The sequence below is a fragment of the Anomaloglossus baeobatrachus genome, chromosome 9 (genome assembly GCF_048569485.1).
Source record: "Anomaloglossus baeobatrachus isolate aAnoBae1 chromosome 9, aAnoBae1.hap1, whole genome shotgun sequence".
Lineage (NCBI taxonomy): Eukaryota > Metazoa > Chordata > Amphibia > Anura > Aromobatidae > Anomaloglossus > Anomaloglossus baeobatrachus.
In genome coordinates, this window is record NC_134361.1 from 204,286,068 (window position 1) to 204,308,619 (window position 22,552).

Sequence of the window (22,552 nt, forward strand, 5' to 3'; positions counted from 1 at the left end):
ACAACATCGCTCGGACCAGTCACACGGACTTACCTTTCCTGCGACGTCGCTGTCACCGGCGAACCGCCTCCTTTCTAAGGGGGCGGTTCGTTCAGCGTCACAGCGACGTCACAGCAGCGTCAGTGAACCGCCGCCCAATAGAAGCTGAGGGGCAGAGATGAGCGGGACGAACATCCCGCCCACCTCCCTCCTTCCGCATTGAGGCCGGGAGGCAGGTAAGGAGAGCTTCCTCGTTCCTGCAGTGTCACACGGAGCGATGTGTGCTGCCGCAGGAACGAGGAACAACTTCGTTACTGCTGCAGTAACGATATTTGAGAATGGACCCCCATGTCACCGATGAGCGATTTGGCACGTTTTTGCAACGATGCAAAATCGCTCATAGGTGTCACACGCAACGGCATCGCTACAGCGGCTGGATGTGCGTCACAAAATCCATGACCCCAACGAGATCGCTGTAGCGATCTCGCAGCGTGTAAAGCCCCCTTTACCCATGGTTCCTGTGTCCCCCAATAAAGTGATTTAAAAGTGAAGATTTTTGGTACTCACCATAAAATCGCTTTCTCTCAGTCTTCATTGGGTAACACAGGAACCATGGCAGCAGACTAACCCATGGTTCCTGTGTCCCCCAATAAAAGGAAATAAAAATGAAGATTTTTGATACTCAGTAAAATCTCTCTCATAGTCTTTATTGGGTAAGACAGGAACGAAGGCAGCAGACTGATTTATGGTTCCAATGTCCCCCACTAAAGTGGAATAAAAATGAAGATTTTGGTACTCACGGTAATTGCATTGTCTTCATTGGGGAACACAGGAGCCAAGGCAGCAGACTAACTCATGGTTACTATGTCCCCCAATAAAGGAAAATAAAAATGAAGAATTTTGGTACTCACAGTAATTGCTTTCTATCTGTCTTCATTGGGGGACACAGGAACCAAGGCTGAAGACTAACCCATGGTTCTTGTGTCCCCCCAATAAGGGGAAATAAAAATGAAGATTTTTGGTACTCATAGTAAAATCTCTTTTCCTCTGTCTTCATTGGATAAGACAGAAATCCTAGCAGCAAACTAACCCATGGTTACTATGTCCCCCAATAATGGAAAATAAAAATGAAGATTTTTGGTACTCACAGTAATTGCTTTCTACCGGTCTTCATTGGGAGACACAAAAACCAAGGCTGAAGACTAACCCATTGTTCCTGTGTCCCCCAATAAAGGGAAAATAAAAATGAAGATGTTTCGTACTCATAGTAAAATCTCTTTCTCTCTGTCTTCATTGGGTAAGACAGGAACCATAGCAGCAGACTATCCCAATAAAGGAAAATAAAAATGAAGAATTTTGGTACTCACAGTAACTGCTTTCTATATGTCTTCATTGGGTAATACAGGAACCAAGTCGGCAGACAAACCAATGGTTGCTGTGTCCCCAAATAAAGGGAAAAAAAAAGGTACTCACCATAAATTCTCTTTCTCTCAGTCTTCATTGGGGGACACAGGAACCATGGGTTAGTCTGCTGCCATGATTCCTGCGTCCCCCAGAGACACGACCGAGAAACTCTAGCTACATTTTAATAAACCACTAATGCTTAACAGCGGTCCCATGACACACTATTGCTGATGCAAGTGAACATTCACAGCATTTGCTTTGGCGGAGTCGTTACCTCACTTTCACCCATCTCTTTCTTTTGGAGTTTTTCGTGAAAAAGAGTGAAGCAATCTTGTGAATATGTTGTAAACCGCTGGGACAGAAATACCCCTTTAAAGGGTGTAATCCAGATTTTACAAATATATTTTTCTCACTTAATACCAGTGTGTGGAGGGGCTTATATGTAAACATGAATTCCTCTCTCTCTCACATAGCACATGTACACTGTTTTACCACGCATGCGCTGTAAGCAAGTAACTTATATTGTCCATGTAAATTAAGTCATGGGGGCTTTCCATGGTGTAGCCCCCTATAAATTTACCATGCATTTGCTGTAATCAAGTAAACTAAGATTGTCCATGTAAATGTTGTCATGGGGGTTCTCCATAGAGTAGCCCCCTATAAATTTACCACGCATGCGCTGTAAGCAAGTAAATACAGATTGTCCATGTAAATGATGTCATGGGGGTTCTCCATAGAGTAGCCCTCTATAAATTTACCACGCATGCGCTGTAAGCAAGTAAATACAGATTGTCCATGTAAATTATGTCATGAGGGTTCTCCATGGGGTAGTCACCTATAAATTTACCACGCATGCGCTGTAAGCAAGAAACTCATACTGTCCATGTAAATTAAGTCATGAGGGTTCTACAAAGAGTAGCCCCCTATAAATTTACCACGCATGCGCTGTAAGCAAGTAACTAATACTGTCCATGTAAATTATGTCATGAGGGTTCTCCATGGGGTAGTCTTCTATAAGTTTACCATGCATGCGCTGTAAGTAATTCATACTGTCCATGTAAATTATGTCATGGGGGTTCTCCATAGAGTAGCCCCCTATACATTTACCACGCATGCACTGTAAGCAAGTAACTCATACTGTCCATGTTAATGAAGTCATGGGGGTTCTCCATAGAGTAGCCCCCTATAAATTTACCACGCATGCGCTGTAAGCAAGTAAACTCATAGTGTCCATGTAAATGACATCATTGGGGCTCTCTTTGGGCTAGTCCCCTATAAATTTACCACGCATGCACTATAAGCAAGTAAATTCAGATTGTCCATGTAAATGATGTCATGGGGGTTCTTCATGGAGTAACCCCCTATAAATTTACCCCGCATGCGCTGTATGCAAGTAAACTCATATTTTCCATGTAAATCAGTGTTTCTCAACTCCAATCCTCAGGACTTGCCAACAAATCATGTTTTCAGGTTTTCCTCATTCAGGTTTTCAGGGTTTCCTAAATGTTGCACAGGTGATTGAATTATTCTCTGTCTAATACTGAATAAACAGGATCTGTTGATGGGTCTTGAGGACTGGAGTTGAGAAACACTGATGTAAATTATGTCATGGGGGTTCTTCATGGAGCAGCCCCATATAAATTTACCACGCTTGCGCTGTAAGCAAGTAACTCATACTGTCCATGTAAATTAAGTCATGGGGGTTCTCCATAGAGTAGCCCCCTATAAATTTACCACACATGCGCTGTAAGCAAGTAACTCATACTGTCCATGTAAATTAAGTCATGGGGGTTCTCCATAGAGTAGCCCCATATAAATTTACCACGCATGCGCTGTAATCAAGTAACTCATACTGTCCATGTAAATGAAGTCATGAGGGTTCTCCGTAGAGTAGCCCCCTATAAATTTACCACGCATGCGCTGTAAGCAAGTAACTCATACTGTCCATGTAAATGAAGTCATGAGGGTTCTACATAGAGTAGCCCCCTACAAAATTTACCACGCATGCGCTGTAAGCAAGTAAACTCAGATTGTCCATGTAAATTATGTCATGGGGGTTCTCCATGGGGTAGCCCCCTATAAATTTACCACGTATGCGCTGTAAGCAAGTAAACTCATATTGTCCATGTAAATGAAGTCATGGGGATTCTCCATAGAGTAGCCCCCAATAAATTTACCATGCATGCGCTGTAAGCAAGTAAACTCAGATTGTCCATATAAATGATGTCATGAGGGTTCTCCATGGGGTAGTCTTCTATAAGTTTACCACGCATGCGCTGTAAGCAAGTAAACTCAGATTGTCCACGTAAATTACATCTTGGGGGGTTCTTCATGGGGTAGCCCCCTATAATGCCACGATCTTAACTAATCGAGGATAACACACAAAGTTATTGTATTAAATTCTCAAATGGTCAATTTAGTAAAAGTGGGTCTATATTAAGTGTAAATTAATTAGCACATCAAGTTAGCAATCAAAGATGAACTATGAGTACGCCAATGGTGACAGACACCCGGCAGCCTTCTGGTGACAGCAGGTGGGGACCGTCGTGGGACAACTATGTACACAGCACCCTCCAATGTGACATGACAGCAATCCTCCGGACATAAAGAGGCTTCTATTTCTGCCCTATAAATAATGACCCTCTGATTTCATCCTGGCCGGTGTCATCTCTTGTAGGTGGCGCGGCCGTGTTATATTAGGTTGGGAAAACATTGGGCAGGAAAATGCTTCATTTCCTGCAGATGTCTATGAATACTAAACACCTTAATTAGAGCGAAATTAGAATGAAATATCTTAAAATGTGTACCTCCAGACCGGGAGCACCTGGTGGGCCAATTGGTCCCTCGTCGCCCTAAAAAAAGGAAACAAAATGACAGGTTAGAAGGAATGATAACACCTCCCGGCACAGGTTATATATGACAGCGTGTTATTATAACATGTACGTCAGGGCACAAAGTGAATTTATTCTCAGCTCTCAAGAAAGAGAAGGCGCATTTTGGAATGTCCTTGAAATAAAATGTGAAAAATTATAACCTTCTCCCCCATCACTTCCACCCAGATGTATATTTATACGCTAAAGCAATGCCAGAAATGCAAGAAGCAGCCATTCAGACGGACAACGGAGCGTTCCCTGCAGTGTGAGACTAGTTAAAGGGGTTGTCTAGGATTAAAGAGGTTGTCCACTACTCGGATAACTCCTTTTTAACCAAGGTACCCCCTTTGTAAAATAAAAACACACCATTGGCATAACTTCTGCGCAAGCACCGGACCTTGCACCTAATCAGTGGACTTGTGCTGGTATGGCGCAGGTGCATATATGCGATTTTAAAATGGAGAGTTGTATAAACCCTTAGGCTATGTGAGCACTAGAGCTTTTTACCTGCGGATTTACCCGCGGATTTGCCCCGGAAATTTCTTGAGAAATGTCTGCAATCTTTGTGCAGACATTTCCCATGAAATTCAATGAGAAAAAAAATAGCTGTGCGCACTGTGCGGATTTTTCTCAAGAAAATTTCTTGAGAAAATTTTCTCGAGAAACTTTCTTGAGAAAATGTGCATGTCCATTAATTTCCGCAGGTACCTGCGGTATTCCGGGGGTATTCCGCAGGTAGCAATGATGTGCGGTATACCACCGGAATAGCCGCGAATTACCTGCGGGAATGCTCATCGCTGCCTGCGGTTTTGCAGGAAGCGATGTCATTATGCCAGGAAGAGGAAGCGGAGCAGAGTAAACACAGACGTCGCACTCCCTGGACGCCGCACAGAAGCACTTCCGTGCGACCTCCAGGTGCCCGTGCAGTCTGTGTCCTGCTCCAGCCTCGCGGCTGCCTGCACTGCAGGGTGTCAGTGTCTGCCCGCAGTGTCAGCAGCTTGTCACGCTGCAGCGCAGGCAGACACTGACATCCTGCAGTGCTGGGAGCCGCGGGGATGACGATCGCTGCTGTCAGGAGGTGAGATCATTACCTGCTGTGACGATCTCCTGCCTCCTGACGTCAGCGCTGTCACTGCTGTCTATGCCCGTCTCGCGAGCGGCCCGAGACTGTCACTAGCGGTGACGTCACGGGCTCTCGCGATACTTCTGACAACGCGGCGGGCATAGAAGTCAGTGACAGCGCTGACGTCAGCAGTACAGGAGATGATCACAGAAGGTAATGATCTCATCTATGCTCCTGATGGCAGCGCTCGTCATCCCCTGCAGTGACCTGAGCTGACCTATTGATGTTAGCTCAGGTCACTGCACAGCTCTCCCAGCCAATGGGGAACATTCTGTTCTTCATTGACTGGGACAGCGACTATGGTATGGATCGCCGTGGGACCCCCCTTCCTTATTGGATTACGCCGGACGTGGATTGATTGTTCTTTTCAATAAATTGGTTAAAGAGGCTATGTGGGGAGTGTTTTTTCAAATAAAACTTTTTTTGTTGTCTATTTTTTAATTATTACTGACTGGGTTGGTGATGTCGGGTATCTGATAGACGCCTGACCTCACCAACCCCAGAGCTTGATGCCAGGTGACATTACACATCTGGCATCAACCCCATATATTACCCCGTTTGCCAACGCACCAGGGCGCGGGATGAGCTGGGGCAAAGCGCCAGGATTGGCACCTCTAATGGATGCGCCACTTCTGGGGCGGCTGCGGCCTGCTATTTTTAGGCTGGGGAGTGTCCAATAACAGTGGACCTCCCTAGTATGAGAATACCAGACCCCAGCTGTCCGCTTTACCTTGGCTGGTGATCCAATATGGGGGGGACCGCACGTTTTTTGTTTTAAATTATTTATATAATTTAAAATAACAGTGTGGGGTGCCCACTGTTTTGGATTATCAGCCAAGGTGAAGCTGCCAGCGGTGGTCTGCAGGCTGCAGCCGTCTGCTTTACCCTAGCTGGCTACAAAAAATGGGGGGACCTCACGTCGTTTTTTTTTAATTATTTATTTATTTTATGGCTAAATACAAGGCTAAGCACCCTTTAGTGCCACATGAAAGTCACTAAAGGGTGCCAGCTTAGAAAATGCAGGGAGGTGGAACATTATATAGGTTTTTCTCATCTATCTATCTATCCATCTATCTATCTATCTATCCCTCTATCCATCTATCCCTCTATCTATCCCTCTATCTATCTATCTATCTATCTATCTATCTATCCCTCTATCCATCTATCCCTCTATCTATCCATCTATCCCTCTATCTATCTATCTATCTATCTATTCATCTATCTATCTATCCCTCTATCTATCTATTCATCTATCTATCTATCCCTCTATCTATCTATCTATCTATCTATCTATTCATATATTCATATATCTATCTATCCCTCTATCTATCTATTCATCTATCTATCTATCTATCTATCTATCTATCTATCTATCTATCTATCTATCTATCTATCTATCTATCTATCTATCTATCTATCCCTATCTATCTATCTATCTATCCCTCTATCTATCTATCTATCTATTCATATATCTATCTATCCCTCTATCTATCTATCTATTCATCTATCCATCTTTCCCTCTATCCATTATCTGTCTATCGATTATCTTTATTATTTATTGCAGGGACAAACCTGCGGTAAACCCGCGGTAAATCCGCGGCAAATCCGCGGCAAAACCGCATGCGGATTTGGTGCGGATTTTTTCCGCAGGTCCGGAAATCTTTCACTGGCAGAAGTTTCTCAAGAAATTTTCTTGAGAAACTTCACATTTCTAGTGCGCACATAGCCTTAAAGGGTTATTCCCAACAACTCTCCAAATACCTTGCAGATCGGTGGAGGCCTGACTCAAGAGAGCAAGGCTCTGAAATGCCCTCTCAGAAGTAAGCTGTGGCGGCGCATGCGCATCACTGCTCCATTCATTTTCTATGGGACTGCTATAAAAAAATCAGAGCCATCTCCAGCAGTCCTATAAAGTATGAGTGGAGCGGTGGCTGCACTCTGCTCCGTTCTTGGATTAGTTACCATTATGCAGACCCCCATAACACCAAAACTAGTGTAGACATTGAAGCAGCCGCTGTGCACTTCCAAAATCCACATAACCAACCATCTGAGATATGGACCCCCTTGATCTGGTCTACTGAGCATCCGTAGTTAGAAATAACTTACTTCTAGCCCAGTGTAAAACAACATATAGAGACCATCTGCAGTGTACAGGCGCAATATACAGGCAGTATCTGCAGTGTACAGGCGCCACATACAGACAGTATCTGCAGTGTACAGGCGCAATATACAGACAGTATCTGCAGTGTACAGGTGCCATATACAGACAGTATCTGCAGTGTACAGGCGCCATATACAGACAGTATCTGCAGTGTACAGGTGCCATATACAGACAGCATCTGCAGTGTACAGGCGCCATATACAGACAGTATCTGCAGTGTACAGGCGCAATATACAGACAGTATCTGCAGTGTACAGGCACCATATACAGACAGTATCTGCAGTGTACAGGCGCAATATACAGACAGTATCTGCAGTGTACAGGCGCCACATACAGACAGTATCTGCAGTGTACAGGCGCAATATACAGACAGTATCTGCAGTGTACAGGCGCAATATACAGACAGTATCTGCAGTGTACAGGTGCCATATACAGACAGCATCTGCAGTGTACAGGCGCAATATACAGACAGTATCTGCAGTGTACAGGCGCCACATACAGACAGTATCTGCAGTGTACAGGCGCAATATACAGACAGTATCTGCAGTGTACAGGCGCAATATACAGACAGTATCTGCAGTGTACAGGCACCATATACAGACAGTATCTGCAGTGTACAGGCGCAATATACAGACAGTATCTGCAGTGTACAGGCGCAATATACAGACAGTATCTGCAGTGTACAGGCGCCATATACAGACAGTATCTGCAGTGTACAGGCACCATATACAGACAGTATCTGCAGTGTACAGGCGCCATATACAGACAGTATCTGCAGTGTGCAGGCGCCATATACAGACAGTATCTGTAGTGTACAGGCGCAATATACAGACAGTATCTGTAGTGTACAGGCACTATATACAGACAGTATCTGCAGTGTACAGGCACCATATACAGACAGTATCTGCAGTGTACAGGCGCCATATACAGACAGTATCTGCAGTGTACAGGCGCCATATACAGACAGTATCTGTAGTGTACAGGCGCAATATACAGACAGTATCTGTAGTGTACAGGCGCAATATACAGACAGTATCTGCAGTGTACAGGCGCCAAATACAGACAGTATCTGCAGTGTACAGGCGCCAAATACAGACAGTATCTGCAGTGTACAGGCGCAATATACAGACAGTATCTGCAGTGTACAGGCGCAATATACAGACAGTATCTGCAGTGTACAGGCGCCACATACAGACAGTATCTGCAGTGTACAGGCGCAATATACAGACAGTATCTGTAGTGTACAGGCGCAATATACAGACAGTATCTGCAGTATACAGGCAATATACAGACAGTATCTGCAGTGTACAGGCACTATATACAGACAGTATCTGCAGTGTACAGGCGCCATATACAGACAGTATCTGCAGTGTACTGGCGCAATATACAGACAGTATCTGCAGTGTACAGGCGCCAAAAACAGACAGTATCTGCAATGTGCAGGCGCAATATACAGACAGTATCTGCAGTGTACAGGCGCAATATACAGACAGTATCTGCAGTGTACAGGCGCAATATACAGACAGTATCTGTAGTGTACAGGCGCAATATACAGACAGTATCTGCAGTGTACAGGCGCAATATACAGACAGTATCTGTAGTGTACAGGCGCAATATACAGACAGTATCTGCAGTGTACAGGCACCATATACAGACAGTATCTGCAGTATACAGGCGCCATATACAGACAGTATCTGCAGTGTACAGGTGCCATATACAGACAGTATCTACAGTGTACAGGTGCCATATACAGACAGTATCTGCAGTGTACAGGTGCCATATACAGACAGTATCTACAGTGTACAGGTGCCATATACAGACAGTATCTGCAGTGTACAGGCACCATATACAGACAGTATCTGCAGTGTACAGGCACCATATACAGACAGTATCTGCAGTGTACAGGCGCCATATACAGACAGTATCTGCAGTATACAGGCGCCATATACAGACAGTATCTGCAGTGTACAGGTGCCATATACAGACAGTATCTACAGTGTACAGGTGCCATATACAGACAGTATCTGCAGTGTACAGGCACCATATACAGACAGTATCTGCAGTGTACAGGCACCACATACAGACAGTATCTGCAGTGTACAGGCACCATATACAGACAGTATCTGCAGTGTACAGGCACCATATACAGACAGTATCTGCAGTGTACAGGCGCAATATACAGACAGTATCTGCAGTATACAGGCGCCATATACAGACAGTATCTGCAGTGTACAGGCGCCATATACAGACAGTATCTGCAGTGTACAGGCACCATATACAGACAGTATCTGCAGTGTACAGGCGCAATATACAGAAAGTATCTGCAGTATACAGGCACCATATACAGACAGTATCTGCAGTGTACAGGCACCATATACAGACAGTATCTGCAGTGTACAGGCACCATATACAGACTGTATCTGCAGTGTACAGGCACCATATACAGACAGTATCTGCAGTGTACAGGCGCAATATACAGACAGTATCTGCAGTATACAGGCGCCATATACAGACAGTATCTGCAGTGTACAGGCACCATATACAGACAGTATCTGCAGTGTACAGGCGCCATATACAGACAGTATCTGCAGTGTACAGGCACCATATACAGACAGTATCTGCAGTGTACAGGCACCATATACAGACAGTATCTGCAGTGTACAGGCACCATATACAGACAGTATCTGCAGTGTACAGGCACCATATACAGACAGTATCTGCAGTGTACAGGCGCCATATACAGACAGTATCTGCAGTGTACAGGCGCCATATACAGACAGTATCTGCAGTGTACAGGCACCATATACAGACAGTATCTGCAGTGTACAGGCACCATATACAGACAGTATCTGCAGTGTACAGGCACCATATACAGACAGTATCTGCAGTGTACAGGCACCATATACAGACAGTATCTGCAGTGTACAGGCACCATATACAGACTGTATCTGCAGTGTACAGGCGCCATATACAGACCGTATCTGCAGTGTACAGGCGCAATATACAGACAGTATCTGCAGTATACAGGCGCCATATACAGACAGTATCTGCAGTGTACAGGCGCCATATACAGACAGTATCTGCAGTGTACAGGCACCATATACAGACAGTATCTGCAGTGTACAGGCGCAATATACAGACAGTATCTGCAGTGTACAGGCGCAATATACAGACAGTATCTGCAGTATACAGGCGCCATATACAGACAGTATCTGCAGTGTACAGGCGCCATATACAGACAGTATCTGCAGTGTACAGGCACCATATACAGACAGTATCTGCAGTGTACAGGCGCCATATACAGACAGTATCTGTAGTGTACAGGCACAATATACAGACAGTATCTGCAGTGTACAGGCGCAATATACAGACAGTATCTGCAGTGTACAGGCGCCAAATACAGACAGTATCTGCAGTGTACAGGCGCCAAATACAGACAGTATCTGTAGTGTACAGGCGCAATATACAGACAGTATCTGCAGTGTACAGGTGCCATATACAGACAGTATCTGCAGTGTACAGGCGCCATATACAGACAGTATCTGCAGTGTACAGGCACCATATACAGACAGTATCTGCAGTGTACAGACACTACGGTATATACACAGGTTATGTTTTGTGTTTTTGGTTTAGATTATCTGCAATGTACAGGTGCCATTACCAACATATCTACTTAGAAATGACTCACCTCCAGCCCAGGCTGTCCTCTGGGCCCCGGGAAACCTCTGGCTCCTGGCTTTCCCTGTAAACCAACAAAAAGAATGAGGGTCTCATAAAACTACATGCAAATCCCTTAGGATCCCTTCAGATGGGGAAGAGAGAGAAGGGATCGAGGCCAGGGCAATTCTGCCACGGGACCGCATCCAACAACAATTTCACGGAAGAGAGAGTTTTGGAGAAGCCTCAATACAAACAGTGGAGAACTGGCCTCTGCCAATACAATCTCCAGGAATCTCACTTTCCCGCTTTGCTTTTTTTAACCAGTCGATAGAAGCTTGGGACAAGGTCTGAGCTTATAGGAGGACATCTCACCTTTAATCCTTCCGGTCCATTTTGTCCTGGAGGTCCAATGTCCCCTGGAAAGCCCTGCAATAAAAACAAGCCGCCTGTGTGATGGGTGCATGGGAGGGGGTGAGGCCTGTTTATCCAATGGTGCACTCCAAACACAACAGCACAGTAAAAAGGGCTTGTGTCTGCCCCGAAATAGCCAATCCGGCATGAAATATGGAGTGATGGCCGAATACACCAATAAACCTCTCTGACAGAAAAGTATACGTGGTGAAATACATTACTGACAATTCAGCATACATGGGGTCCGCAAAGAAATATATTGAAGTTATTGATGCTTTCCATATACACATATATACATATACACACAGTACAGACCAAAAGTTTGGACACACCTTCTCGTTCAAAGAGTTTTCTTTATTTCCATGACTCTGAAAATTGTAGATTCACATTGAATCAAAACTATCAATTATCACATGTGGAATGAAATACTTAACAAAAAAGTGTGAAACAACTGAAAATCTGTCTTATATTCTAGGTTCTGCAAAGTAGCCGCCTTTTGCTTTGATTACTGCTTTGCACACTCTTGGCATTCTCTTGATGAGCTTCAAGAAGTAGTCACCGGAAATGGTCTTCACTTCACAGATGTGCCCTGTCAGGTTTAATAAGTGGGATTTCTTGCCTTATAAATGGGGTTGGGACCATCAGTTGTGTTGAGCAGAAGTCTGGTGGATACACAGCTGATAGTCCTACTGAATAGACTGTTAGAATTTGTATTATGTCAAGAAAAAAGCAGCTAAGTAAAGAAAAATGAGTGGCCATCATTACTTTAAGAAATGAAGGTCAGCCAGCCCGAAAAATTGGGAAAACTTTGAAAGTGTCCCCAAGTGCAGTGGCAAAAACCATCAAACGCTACAAAGAAACTGGTTCACATGACGACCGCCCCAGGAAAGGAAGACCAAGAGTCACCTCTGTTGCAGAGGATAAGTTTATCCGAGTCACCAGCCTCAGAAATCGCAGGTTAACAGCAGCTCAGATAGAGACCAGGTCCATGCCACACAGAGTTCTAGCAGCAGACGCATCTCTAGAACAACTGTTAAGAGGAGACTTTGTGCAGCAGCCTTCATGGTAAAATAGCTGCTAGGAAACCACTGCTAAGGACAGGCAACAAGCAGAAGAGACTTGTTTGGGCTAAAGACCACGAGGAATGGACATTAGACCAGTGGAGATCTGTGCTTTGGTCTGATGAGTCCAAATTTGAGATCTTTGGATCCAACCACCGTGTCTTTGTAGAAAAGGTGAACGGATGGACTCTACATGGCTGGTTCCCACCATGAAGCATGGAGGAGGAGGTGTGATTGTGTGGGGGGGCTTTACTGGTGACACTGTTGGGGATTTATACAAAATTGAAGGCATACTGAACCAGCATGGCTACCACAGCATCTTGCAGCGGCGTGCTATTCCATCCGGTTTGCGTTTAGTTGGACCATCATTTATTTTCAACAGGACAATGACACCAAACACACCTCCAGGCTGTGTAAGGGCTATTTGACTAAGAAGGAGAGTGATGGGGTGCTACGCCAGATGACCTGGCCTCCACAGTCACCAGACCTGAACCCAATCGAGATGGTTTGGGGTGAACTGGACCGCAGAGTGAAGGCAAAAGGGCCAACAAGTGCTAAGCATCTCTAGGAACTCCTTCAAGACTGTTGGAAAACCATTTCCGGTGACTACCTCTTGAAGCTCATCAAGAGAATGCCAAGAGTGTGCAAAGCAGTAATCAAAGCAAAAGGTGGCTACTTTGAAGAACCTAGAATATAAGACATATTTTCAGTTGTTTCACACTTTAAGTGTTTCATTCCACATGTGATAATTCATAGTTTTGATGCCTTCAATGTGAATCTACAATTGTCAGAGTCATGAAAATAAAGAAAACCCTTTGAATGGGAAGGTCTGTCCAAACTTTTGGTCATATATATATATATATATATATACACACGGTATATATATATATATATATATATATATATATATATATATATATATATATATATATATATATATATATATATATATATATATACCTATATATATATATATATATATATATTTATATTTATTATATATACATATATTTATTATACATATTACAAACACATTATATATAATATATATATATATATATATATATATATATATATATATATATATTGTGAGACTGTGACCGGGGTTATCTATGACGGCCGGTATGTCTCGCCCCGGTTGTGCTCACTCCATGATAGAAAGTAAATCCACTCTAGGGTTAATGCTGTTTCCCTACAGGCTGAAGGAAGGGTTAAATGGAAACAGGAACGAGGGGCAGGTGTGCTGGGTGTGAGGGAGTGATCACAACTCCCTGAGTCTCTGCTGGAGAGACATGTATATTGCTGTGGATTTTTGTTTGGACATTAAACACCGTGTGCTGTGAACCTATATGCCTGGATCCCGTGTCTTCTGCTGCGCAGCCGACCGCGCTACCTCACATATGGTGGAGAATCGGCGGGCATGCCAGCCCGGTGAGGTGTACTTCCTTTTCTGGTGATCCGGTAGCACATGTCCTGGATTCAAGCAGCTATACTACGGCCCAAACCCAGCGACGCCATGGAGGACATACTAAGGCATTTGGCTCAGGCTAATGCACAGCAGCAGCAGGCTAATGCACAACAACAAGAGGCTAATGCACAGCAACAACAGGTGAATACCCACCTGCTCCGGACGTTGGAGCAACAGCAGCAACAGCACCAGCAATCCTTGAAATTGCAGGAAAAAAGGCACCAAGAACAGATGGTTCTCCTGGCCAAGTCAATCCGTGCCGGACCGGCAGCAACAACCCCGGGACCGGGTGACGACGGCAGCGTCCGGAAAGCGGTGAGACAAGCGTTGCAAAAGATGACCCCGGGGGATGATGTGGAAGCGTTCCTGGCAGTGTTTGAGCGGGTGGCCGAGCGGGAAAAGCTGCCGACCCCCCAGTGGGCTGAGGTATTGTCGCCCTATCTGACGGGGGAACCCCAAAAAGCGTACCTGGACCTCGGTACCGAGGACGCCATTGACTATGTGACCCTGAAAGCCGAAATACTGGCTCGGTTGGGGGTGAATACCTATGTACGGGCTCAGCGGGTAAATCAGTGGTTCTATGAGGAAGCCAAACCCGTACGCTCCCAGGCCTATGACTTATTACATCTTGTAAAAAAGTGGTTGCAGCCTGACACTCTGAGCCCGGCGCAAATGGTGGAAAGGGTAGTAGTGGATCGTTTTGTGCGCACTTTACCCGTCACCGTTCAACGGTGGGTAGGACAGGGTGACCCGAGTACCCTGGACCAATTAGTGTCCCTGGTAGAGCGGCATGTGGCTACGCAGGACTTGATACGGGACACTGAGACTTTGCGTACCGCCCGTCGGTCCGGCCCCTCCAAGCCTAGGGCCAAGGACCCACCGCCGACACCGGTACAGGAGTCCGCTACCATCCTGGCTGAGGCCGCGCCCGCCGTTCCTGAGGTCCGGAAGGCCATGTACCCTAAACGACAACTTGTGAAGGGGGTTTCCTTCCCTATTAGATGTTGGCGGTGCCAGCGGGTGGGACATATGGAAGCCCAGTGTCCCCTGACCACGGAGCCCATGGATTGTGGGGTTACCCGGCGGGGTTCAATGTATGCTCAGGTGGTGTGTACCGCTGACCTGGTTCCCCCAGAGACTGAGCCCCACTTGTGCCAAATACAGGTGAATGGATGTCCGGTTACAGGATTGTTGGATTCCGGAAGCTTAGTGACCCTTGTGCGATCCACCTTGAGGGCTAAAGTAAAGGCCACAGGACGTACCGTGGGGGTGGTTTGCATACATGGGGACCGCCGAGACTATCCCACGGGGATTGTCACCATCACAGCACCTTGCGGTCAGGTGCAACATGAGGTGGGACTGCTTAACACTCTTCCTTATGACGTGATCCTAGGACGGGATCTGCCCTATTTTTGGACTTTATGGAAGGGAACCCCTAGGTCCCCTCCGATATTGGTCAGTCCGGGGCCTGAGCCCTACAATCCTGAATCCGGGACACCTGCCGTAGGGGTCCCCATGATAGGGACAGAATGTGAACCCGATAGGTCGCCCCTAGAGGTATTGGCAGGAGAGGCTGAGACGGTCGAGCCCATCCCGGACTTGGAGGCATCCCCGGATGCGTTTGGGACAGCCCAACTCCAGGACCCTACGTTAATACATGCCCGGAATAGGGTGTTAGTAATTGACGGGGTGGCCCAGCTGCCCGGTGCCCAGGTAAGGTACCCCCATTTCGCTCTTAAACAGGATTTACTCTACCGGGTAGATGAAATACGGGGCGTGGGGGTGGAGCAATTGGTGGTGCCCCAGCCGTATCGCCGGCGGGTCCTCGACTTGGCTCATAAACATCTGATGAGTGGCCACCTAGGGGTCAAGAAAACGCAGGAGCGAATATTGCAAAGGTTCTATTGGCCCGGGGTCTTTGGGGAGGTAAAACGGTTCTGCGAAACCTGCCCGGAGTGTCAGCTTACCGCACCACTGGTCCACTTTCGCAGTCCGTTGGTGCCGTTACCCATTATAGAAGTCCCTTTTGAACGGATAGGGATGGATCTGGTGGGGCCCCTCGTAAAGTCTGCTCGAGGGCACCAACACATCCTAGTGATCGTTGACTATGCCACCCGGTATCCAGAGGCGATACCTCTCAGACATACTGCGGCGAAGCTTATAGCTCGGGAGTTGTTTTCTGTGTTCTGCCGGGTGGGGTTGCCCAAGGAGATCCTTACGGATCAGGGGACCCCATTCATGTCTAAAGTGACCAAAGAACTATGCCGGCTACTCCAGATCAAGCAGTTGCGTACGTCTGTGTATCATCCTCAGACGGATGGGTTAGTAGAACGATTCAATAAAACCCTGAAAACCATGCTAAAAAGGGTGATCTCCAAAGACGGGAAGGACTGGGATATGATGCTTCCCTATTTGATGTTTGCCATCCGAGAGGTGCCACAGGCATCCACGGGGTTTTCGCCTTTTGAATTGTTATACGGGCGACATCCCCGGGGATTGTTGGACCTGGCAAAGGAAACATGGGAGCAAGAGCCCACCCCCCATAAAAGTGTGATTGAACACATTTTAGGAATGCAGAACCGCATAAGCGCGGTCATGCCAATTGTGAAGGAGCATTTACAGGAGGCTCAGGCCGCGCAAAGCGGCCGCTATAATAGACAAGCCACCGTGCGGACCTTTAAACCCGGGGATCGGGTGTTGGTATTAATCCCCACGGCGGAGAGTAAATTCCTGGCTCAGTGGCAAGGCCCCTACGAGATAAAGGAAAAAGTCGGGGTGGTCAACTATAAAGTATTGCAGCCCGGTAGGCGGAAACCTGAACAAATATACCATGTCAACCTATTAAAACCGTGGCAGGAACGGGAAAGCCTGATGGTTGAGTTTCCCCCATCTCCCTCCTCTTCGGGTCGTTCACTCCCGGCTTCAGCGACCTCCGGAGAGGACGAACCGGAAGTAAGGATCGGAGAAGCCCTCACCAAGCAACAGAGGCGAGAGGCCAGACGGCTGGTTCAGCAGAACCCCGATGTCTTCTCCGAGTTGCCGGGTAGGACCAGTCTGATACGACATGACATTGTCACCGAGCCCCACCTGAAGGTACGCCTGAAGTCATACCGCGTGCCGGAGGCTCGAAGACAAGCCATATCAGAAGAAGTGAAGACAATGCTACGCCTGGGGGTCATCGAAAAATCCCGGAGTGAATGGGCTAGTCCCATTGTCCTAATACCAAAACCCGATGGCTCCTTAAGGTTCTGCAATGACTTCCGGAGATTGAACGAAATATCCAAGTTCGATCTCTACCCCATGCCCCGGGTGGATGAGCTGATTGATAGGCTGGGACAGGCGCGATATTTTACCACGCTCGACCTGACCAAGGGGTACTGGCAGGTGCCACTGACGGAGTCCGCCAAGGAGAAAACCGCTTTTGTTACGCCGGAGGGTCTCTTCCACTATGTTGTCTTGCCTTTTGGGTTAAATGGCGCTCCGGCCACGTTCCAGAGGTTGATGGACTTGGTGCTGGAACCCCACCAGGCGTATGCATCAGCGTACCTTGATGACATCATTATTTACAGCTCCGATTGGCAGACCCACTTGGAACAGGTACAAGCGGTGGTAGACGCGCTTCGAACAGCCGGATTGACAGCCAATCCCAAGAAATGTGCGTTGGGACTCACGGAAGCCCGCTACTTGGGCTACGTGATAGGCCAAGGAGTGATTAAGCCCCAAATTAACAAGGTTGAGGCGATCCAGAAGTGGCCTAGACCCCTGACCACGAAGCAGGTTAGGGCCTTCCTGGGTATCGTGGGGTACTACAGGAGGTTTGTAAAGGATTTTGCGGGACTATCAGCCCCCTTGACGGACCTTCTCAAAGGCAAGAAGTCCGTCATGGTACGCTGGACTCCGCAGGCCGAGGACTCCTTCCGGGCCCTGAAGGGGGTCCTGTGCGGACAGCCCGTTCTCGTACACCCTGATTTCCGAAAGGAGTTCATAGTACAGACTGACGCCTCAGAGGTCGGCCTGGGGGCAGTGTTGTCTCAGGTGGTTCAGGGGGAGGAACACCCAGTCACCTTCTTAAGTAGGAAGCTCACCCCTCCCGAGCGGAATTATAGCGTAGTGGAGAAGGAGTGCCTGGCGATCAAGTGGGCCTTGGAGTCCCTACGCTATTACCTGCTGGGACGGCAGTTTCGCTTGGTGACGGATCACTCTCCACTGGTCTGGATGAGGTCCGCCAAGGAACGGAATGCCCGGGTTACCCGGTGGTTCCTTTCTCTGCAGAACTTCCGGTTTACGGTTGAACACCGGGCCGGTAGGTTGCAGGGCAACGCCGATGCCTTGTCCCGCGGCCCGTGTTTGCTGGCAGGAGTTCAACCCCGCTCGCTTGAACTGAGGGGGGGGGGTATGTGAGACTGTGACCGGGGTTATCTATGACGGCCGGTATGTCTCGCCCCGGTTGTGCTCACTCCATGATAGAAAGTAAATCCACTCTAGGGTTAATGCTGTTTCCCTACAGGCTGAAGGAAGGGTTAAATGGAAACAGGAACGAGGGGCAGGTGTGCTGGGTGTGAGGGAGTGATCACAACTCCCTGAGTCTCTGCTGGAGAGACATGTATATTGCTGTGGATTTTTGTTTGGACATTAAACACCGTGTGCTGTGAACCTTGATGCCTGGATCCCGTGTCTTCTGCTGCGCAGCCGACCGCGCTACCTCACAATATATATACATACATACATACATACATACATACATACATACATATATATATATATATATAAATATATATATATATACACACACACACACACACACACACACACACAGGTATATATTTAAAGGGGTATTTCCCATGTTCACAGGTGGACATTGTCGGATAGGGCTTGTAAATATAGGCACTTTTGTAATTTACTAATTGAGTTTTACTAATTTACTCTTGAGGTATTAACACTTTTGTTTACAGCTCGTTGCTTTGGAGACCGACCACCGCTGCTAGACAGTAGAACATGTGCAGAATGAACAAGCGCTTTTCTATTGAGCTTCTAAGGGCTGATTTGAAGCTGGCCGGGATTACCTACTAATTTTGGCCAGCTTCAGCTCAGTGCTTACAAGCTAGACGGAGGATAGGTGGTCGGTGTCCTAGGCAACGAGTGTTAATATCTCTAGAATGGCTGCAAATTTTAATAACCAGTACTTTGTAAAAGTGCTTGTAAATTTACAAGGGCTGTCTGATAATACCAATTTCTGAAGAAGGGCAATAAGACTTTTAAAGTCCGCGATGATCTAGTGACAGTAGTATCCTTTTAATTGTTTACTGGCCACATTCCCGTACTATTAGTAGCTGCCGGTCTAGTGTTACAATTCACTACACCGGTCACGTCCATAACTAAACATACCGCCTTGTGCCTAGTTATCCATAAAGGGGGCACCGCGCTTACTAAAGAGTTGTGGCACCTTTAAAGGGAATCTGTCATCAGGTTTTTGCTATGTAATCTGAAGACGGGGTGCTGCAGGGGTTAATGCAGACATTTCGGCAATGAGTCTCTTATCACACTGTGTGCAGCAATGTTTGTTTTAGCTTCAGAAGCTTATAATTGAGGACCAGGTCAGCTAGAGATCAGCTAGTGCTAAGATTAGCAGCTCACTGTATATAGACATTGGACATAAAGAGCCCGGTGTGGGCGGGGTTAGCTTTCTCAGCCCTGCTGCAGCGCTAAATCTGAAAACTCTGTTTGTATCAGAACTGCAGCACCTAGCAAACTAAGTGATACATCATTGGATTCAGTGTCTCTTTGTCTAGATATTGAGGTAGTAAAAACCTGCTTGACAGATTCCTTTTAACCAACCGATCGGCATAATTGTTGAGAGTTGGATTCGATCTAGAATTGATCCTATACTAAGGATAGTAGAGTACAGGCTAATCAATGGAGTGGGGGTAGTAATTTGGGGACTCGCTGTTTTCTCCTCAACGTTTGCAAAGCTGTAAAGGAATAGGAATTGGGCAAGGACGGGATAGTTCTGTAACGAATGACGTCCAATTTCAATGTACATACCACATTGCGGCTGCCAAGACCATGATCTAACAGTTTCTGGCTCTGGTGTATGGACAAAACCACAAGAATACATTTTTACGATGTGCTGGCTGCCTCTGCCCCTCTGTTAGTGGCGTAATATACCGGGGTTAGCTACAACAGCAATCCCCTGCATAACCATTATGTCACCGATGTCTGCAACATAAACACCTTGAGTTCATATCAAGAATACCGCCCTGATGTTCTCCATCTGCCACATAGTGCCGCCATCCTACGGTAAACACGGCCTTTTCCATTGGCTTTTTGCATCCTACTCCTGCCAGATAATAGCATCACATGGAGCCAGGACAAAACCCCGTTCACATCTATCAGCCACTCCTGTCACCATTTCTAAACTATAGGCTCTGAATGGTGTCGCTAATCAGTGAGGTCTGGAGATGGCCCTTAATTAGTCAAAATAACGCTCTGAATTCTGCAGCTCCTGCGCGAGTGGTATACGGGCTGAACAGTAAGTATATGGACCATATATATTCACTCTCAGAGCTGTATACGGACCCATAGACTAACTATTGAGGCTGTACACCGCTCATGCAGTTCAGAGAGGTGTTTTGATTGATTGGTGGGATTCGCAAGATCCGGACCGCCACTGATTAGCAACACTACTCAGAGGCTAAAATATATAAGGTTTATAAAATTACACCACACTTTACTGGTTATTGCAGATTTAGGAAAATATTTCATGTACCGTGTAAATAGTCATTTTTGGGCAGAACGTACCTCTGGACCCGGAGGACCTGGTAACCCCAGAAATCCTTTGTCACCCGGTTTACCCTAAGGAAGGAAAGAGCAGCTTGTGTTATCCAGGCAGCATTAGTTACTGGGCTTCTCCTGAAAATTAGGCTCCTTAACCAATATTATATAACTCCTAATGGGAGAAATATCTGTACACAGCGTCCGATTACAGAGGTCTCACCACCATAGATATTCATAGTGTATTCACTGGGAACTCCGCCTGATGGGAACATGGCACCCTCCACCTCCTGAAAACACAGCGCCCTCCACCTCCTGAAAACACGGCGCCCTCCACCTCCTGAAAACACGGCGCCCTCCACCTCCTGAAAACACGGCGCCCTCCACCTCCTGAAAACACGGCGCCCTCCACCTCCTGAAAACACGGCGCCCTCCACCTCCTGAAAACACAGCGCCCTCCACCTCCTGAAAACACGGCGCCCTCCACCTCCTGAAAACACGGCGCCCTCCACCTCCTGAAAACAGGGCGCCCTCCACCTCCTGAAAACACAGCGCCCTCCACCTGATGGGAAACACGGGGCCCTCCACCTGATGGGAAACACAGCGCCCTCCACCTCCTGAAAACACGGGGCCCTCCACCTGATGGGAAACACAGCGCCCTCCACCTCCTGAAAACACGGGCCCTCCACCTGATGGGAAACACGGCGCCCTCCACCTCCTGAAAACACGGCGCCCTCCACCTCCTGAAAACACGGCGCCCTCCACCTCCTGAAAACACGGCGCCCTCCACCTCCTGAAAACACGGCGCCCTCCACCTGATGGGAAACACGGGGCCCTCCACCTGATGGGAAACACGGGGCCCTCCACCTCCTGGAAACATGGCGCCCTCCACCTGATGATAAACATGGGGCCCTCCACCTGATCGGGAACACGGGGCCCTCCACCTGATCGGGAACACGGGGCCCTCCACCTGCCGGGAATACGGGGCCCTCCACCTGCCGGGAACACGGGGCCCTCCACCTGCCGGGAACACGGGGCCCTCCACCTGCCGGGAACACGGGGCCCTCCACCTGCCGGGAACACGGGGCCCTCCACCTGCCGGGAACACGGGGCCCTCCACCTGCCGGGAACACGGGGCCCTCCACCTGCCGGGAACACGGGGCCCTCCACCTGCCGGGAACACGGGGCCCTCCACCTGCCGGGAACACGGGGCCCTCCACCTGCCGGGAACACGGGGCCCTCCACCTGCCGGGAAAAAAACAGGGAACTGGGAAAACGTAGGCCCATGACCAACCGGGAAAAAACAGGGAACTCGACCTACCGGGGGAAAAAACGGGGAACTCAACCTCCTGGGGGAAAAAACGGGGAACTTAACCTCCCGGGGGAAAAAATGGGGAACTCAACCTCCCGGGGGAAAAAGCGGGGAACTCAACCTCCCGGGGGAAAAAGCGGGGAACTCAACCTCCCGGGGGAAAAAGCGGGGAACTCAACCTCCCGGGGGAAAAAGCGGGGAACTCAACCTCCCGGGGGAAAAAGCGGGGAACTCAACCTCCCGGGGGAAAAAGCGGGGAACTCAACCTCCCGGGGGAAAAAACGGGGAACTCAACCTCCCGGGGGAAAAAACGGGGAACTCAACCTCCC

The 22,552-nt window shown here is 47.6% G+C and overlaps 1 protein-coding gene across 1 annotated transcript in view; it reads right to left on the minus strand.

Annotated features, from left to right (window-relative positions):
* COL27A1 (collagen type XXVII alpha 1 chain) overlaps positions 1–22,552 on the minus strand; it is a 347,486-nt gene that overhangs the window by 138,494 nt on the left and 186,440 nt on the right. The window contains exons 19-22 of the mRNA XM_075324295.1: positions 20,939–20,992; positions 11,573–11,626; positions 11,229–11,282; positions 4,191–4,235 (exon numbers count right to left, since the gene is read on the minus strand). Coding sequence (XP_075180410.1) covers positions 4,191–4,235; positions 11,229–11,282; positions 11,573–11,626; positions 20,939–20,992 — 207 coding nt within the window. The remainder of the gene's footprint in view (positions 1–4,190; positions 4,236–11,228; positions 11,283–11,572; positions 11,627–20,938; positions 20,993–22,552) is intronic.